General features: G+C 49.7%; 1 protein-coding gene across 1 annotated transcript; it reads left to right on the top strand.

Moving 5' to 3' along the window:
* The first annotated feature begins 2,673 nt into the window (after positions 1 to 2,673).
* Positions 2,674 to 4,335, top strand: LOC142807683 (uncharacterized). The gene is made up of 3 exons (XM_075891367.1): positions 2,674 to 2,810; positions 3,209 to 3,799; positions 4,196 to 4,335. Exons 1-2 carry the CDS (start codon positions 2,802 to 2,804, stop codon positions 3,773 to 3,775), a joined length of 576 nt encoding a protein of 191 aa, XP_075747482.1. The 5' UTR covers positions 2,674 to 2,801; the 3' UTR covers positions 3,776 to 3,799; positions 4,196 to 4,335.
* The last annotated feature ends 334 nt before the right edge of the window (positions 4,336 to 4,669 follow it).

Genomic DNA, 4,669 nt, shown 5'->3' with positions numbered 1-4,669 from the left:
ATAGAACCAGGATAAGTAGATGCTGGACTGGGGGTGAAATAGCGTTCTTCGTTGGCATGGGAGTATGAAAAGTAAGGCCGGGTGATACTATAGCCCGCATCAAGCGCGATACATACGAAGGACGCCGTGGTGATGGTATTGCGGTATGCGGCTGCTATGTGGCCTGAGCTACCTTACTCGAGAATCAATATCCGGCACGCGTTCGTGCATTCATCGGTGGCCCCTTCCCAGCATCAAAACCATGAAAGGAGCAACATGTGCCTCGGCTGAGATCCCCACTTCTATGGTTCAATCTCAGACGATGATAAGACGCCATCCAGTGCGTTGCAGTTTCGGGCACAATAATAGAAGAAGACGTGTAGCGATGTGGTTTAACTTCAGTGTGCATGCAATCATCGAGACTAACATATAACTCAGACGACATTCTCGAACACCCCGTTCCCTCTCTTTATTCCTCTCCGCAACTGACGTTTTGAATAGTTCTCGAAAAAATGTACAGCCACATACAGAAAGCGTGCAGCTGGACGTTTATGTGTGCGAACCCGTCACTGTACCGAAACTTAATGCCAGTATTAATGCGAGGCAATAAAGACTCGTTTTTATATGTCTATACTGCAGCAGTGCACATACATACAGAGGCATAACATATGACACTCTGGCTGTTATTATAGAGAAGCTCTAATCTGGTGGTTGACGTCCATGTATGAAAAAAAGCGTATAGAACATCAATTTATCGGCCACTGATCAGCTCAAGTAATCCAGCGTTTTTTTTGTAGAAAAAAACGAATGTGGAGTAAAAGTAAACATAAAGTGTATGATTTCTGCTACATGGCAGGGTGACGTAAACAGTATTGCCTCAAAGACAAGCAAAGTCACATAAGAAACAAACGTTATGTCATTTATATGTTTTCCAAACAACGAGGCTCCTTATGATATTAATTTATTACCGCTGTTCACGCACTTGACAAGATCATATGTCCCATGCCCAAGAAAACACTAGTATCTTTTGGTGCATGTCTCTTCAATCCATACATCCAGTCAGCAATAATAATGTATAGATTTACTACAGCAATATTGACCACACCAGCCCCATGACAGCCACAGCTTTCCTTTTTTATAATTTTTATAATTTATTTTATGTCTCTCTGTTGCTATCCTCTTCCCGACCCTTGTTTTCCCACCCCTGTGCAGGGTAGCAAACTAGTTCTTCTAGGTTAGCCTCCCTGTCTCTTCCTTTTATTTATTTCTCTCTCTATCTCTGGCTTCCATCTTCACAGTATAGTGAAAGAGCTCTGTTCTTTTTTTTTTCTTTCTTTTCTATTCTTTTTTTTTGCTTCGTCAGACGGAATTATGCCGCTCTACATTATATTGTAGCAATGTGGAAAGAACACGACACATGACGACGGTGCGACCAGGAAACAAAAAGGTCTGTATTAACAGAATAAGAAGAGCAAACACTACAACGTCACCTTCCGCGGAGGAACCGTAGTGGCTCTCCGCTCTCGTCACTTCGTCGTCCTCGGCCATCCTGCCCGGCCTTTAGTCGTGACAATATGCTTTGACACCGTCCTACGACTTCCACAAACTGTGGCAAGAGGGCAAGAAAAGAGACGGATGCCAACGAGTCCTCCACAGCAGGGTTATCTTACATCCAGTACAGGCTGTTCAGGAGTACCAGGATACGACGTTAAGAATAGGCCTTACTGCCCCGACTTAGGTTAAAATCTTCTGCTTTGCCAGCTTGTTCACTTGGTTGTAGTATCTTGGACACCGGTAGCACCCTTTCTTTCCCTTTCCTCTTCGAAGCTTCACTTGACGCATTTCGTATTCATTCTTTTTTTCTTATTTGGTAGCGTGCTATACTATGGTGCAGCATGTGGGGCATAGTTTGTTGTTTTAACCCCATATTATTGTACGACCAATTCTGTCCGCACAACGCTTTTTGTCCTGACGTGGGAGCCACCTGCCTCAACCTAAGGGCGGATCTTCCGGACTTCAATAAACTTCATCATACCGTACCATTATCGTGAGTGCATACAGATAAAACAAACTCCCTGTAGTAAAGGTGCAGCAACAATTGAAACGCATTCAAGTTTGGTCTCTTTCTCTTCAGTGCACACTGTGCACAGCGTAAAAAATAGGGCTTTCGGTATCACAAGGCGGGAATCAAACCACCAAGCAACTCTCAAAAGCAGAATGGCCAAGCGATCTCAGCGGAAGCGTGACGAGACCAATGCGACAAAACCAATGTATGTGATACGCGTTTAAATTTCATGGCTAACGGTATAGGCAAAGAACTAATCAAGGAGAGATGACCGGAGGGACACGTCCGGTTAAGGCCGTCAGCCAGCGGAAAGGCGCCGCCTTGGAGGCCAAAGTCCACGTAGCCTGCAGCGCATAGCGCTTAGGGCGAAGGGGCGCGTGTTGGTGAGCGAGTGAGCAAGAGCGCTCACGCCAGTGCGGCAGCAGCGCCGGACGGCACGCCGCTGGCCGCCGCAGCGTCCGGCGAGGGTCGAACGGCGAAAGGGGCGCCGCATTGTCCGGGGGCCTCCGCCTTCTCCCTGAACCAGATTCGCCGCCCATTCCACACACGCCCCGGCATCCGATAGCGGTCCGATAAACGGAAAGCGTGTTGCGTCGACGCACGCGGCCGGCCCCACCTCCTCCTCGCGTCCACCCGGTGACGGCGAGAGTGCAGAAGGTGAAACGAGAAACGGCCACTCGGGCCCGAGGTATAAAAGAGTGACCAGGAGCAGTGGAGAGTCAGTCTGGACATCAGCTCCACCGAGACCACACACACCATGAACGCTGTGAGTATCCACGCACTGCTTCGGCTACTTCAGCACCCGTTCTGTGACTGGATAGAACCGACTCTGCGAGGAAATGTACCCGACAGCTCCATCGTACGCCTTAGCGCTGTCTGTGCCCCTTCGGGACAGGTGCCTGGACCAAAACCACAGGATTCAAATTGCTACGAGACGACATCAGAACAAACAAGAGCTTCCGATATGCGGGCACAGCCGGAATAGTATAGTTTGAGGGAGTGTAGTTACTGAGTTGACAAAAAGTGCTAAGTTCCAGAACAGCTTGATCTGTAGATGATCATTCGAGGAAGTGCAGCTGTAGCTGATCAGAGACACGAGCGAGCTCAACTTCGCGTAGCGTCAGCACGTCACATTCTCCTAACACTTGGTTTTTCTTCCTGCAGTTCACCGCCCTCGTTGTTCTGGCTCTTGCCTACTCCGCCAACGCCGGTGGCTACGGCCTCGGCTATGGTGGATATGGAGGCTACGGTCTCGGCTACGGTCTCGGCTACGGAGGCTACGGCCACGGAGGCTACGGAGGCTACGGCGCCGTTGTTGCTGCCGCCCCCGCTGTTGTCGCTGCCCCCGCCGTCGCCAAGGTCGCCGTCGCTGCCCCCGCCGTCGCTAAGGTCGCCGTTGCCGCCCCTGCCCGCTCCTACACCTACCGTAGCGACCACTTCGGCCCCGCTGTCGCTGTGACCCGCGCTGTCGCCGCTCCCGCCGTCGCCGTCGGACACGGCTACGGTTACGGACACGGAGGATACGGTCTTGGCCTCGGCTACGGAGGCTTCGGCTATGGCGGCTATGGAGGCTACGGACACGGTGCCGCCGTTGTCGCTGCTCCCGCTGTCGCCAAGGTTGCTGTCGCTGCTCCCGTCGCTGTCGCTGCCCCCGTCGCTGTTGGCTATGGCCTCGGACACGGATACGGTTACGGCCACGGCTACGGCTATGGCGGCTACGGAAAGTACTAAGCCTAAATCATCCCCTCGTCTCAGGTACGTGGTAACTGGAAGGTCCAATCAAACAGACAATGAATTTATATGGGCATAACCTCTGTGATAATGGCTGCAACGAATACCCTGCGTTCAGCTTGAACAACGAGACTAAAAAAACAAATAATAGATTGTGTCTTCATCTAATGAATTAGCGAACTGGCACTAATTCGCATTTGTAAAGCTAGAGACGCATGCTGTTGACTACTAGCGTGTAATAGGGTTGAAATGGCAAGATCTGCTTGCTTTCATACGACTGCAAAATTTTTAAATAGTAGCTAGCGCTAGGATTTTCATAGGCCTGTGAAGTAACGTCAAAACTTTCTATTGTGAAAATACACTGATCACTTGTACACACGATGGCTAACACACAGTTTTTCTTCTCATCTCCTTCAACAGCACATCCGAGCTCCTGGGCGGTGGGGTCTGAGTGTCCAGATGCAACTTCACCGGCGGGTCGCCAGCCTTTCGCCAACCAGGGGCCATTTCGCTCTCCCCTCTCTCTTTATAGGACAAATAAATTATTTTGCGTTTGTTTATTTCTGGCTCGCCACACTGGTCTCTTGTTTACCACCTTTATGCCCTGGAAGGTTAGCCAAATCCGCACCTCCATGGCTGAAGACCTACTCATCGAAGATCTGAGAACTTCATGAAATTATAAAAGTGATGATTCAAGGACAACTGCGTATATTTTGAAGGCCCGAGGATTGAGTTAAGCAAAGGCCAAAGACGTTATGCAGAGGCGAGAATCAGTGCATTCATGTAATGAGAACCCTAAAGTTCTGACGTTACAGCCGTATTCATATCTGGTGTGGAAAATTTTACAGCAAACCTCAAGCCGTAGAGGAGTTTAGGAGACAGAAAGAAAAAGGA

The sequence above is a fragment of the Rhipicephalus microplus genome, chromosome 1, assembly GCF_043290135.1.
Source record: "Rhipicephalus microplus isolate Deutch F79 chromosome 1, USDA_Rmic, whole genome shotgun sequence".
NCBI classification, from domain to species: Eukaryota; Metazoa; Arthropoda; class Arachnida; order Ixodida; family Ixodidae; genus Rhipicephalus; species Rhipicephalus microplus.
This window is presented reverse-complemented; position numbering and strand designations above follow the sequence as displayed.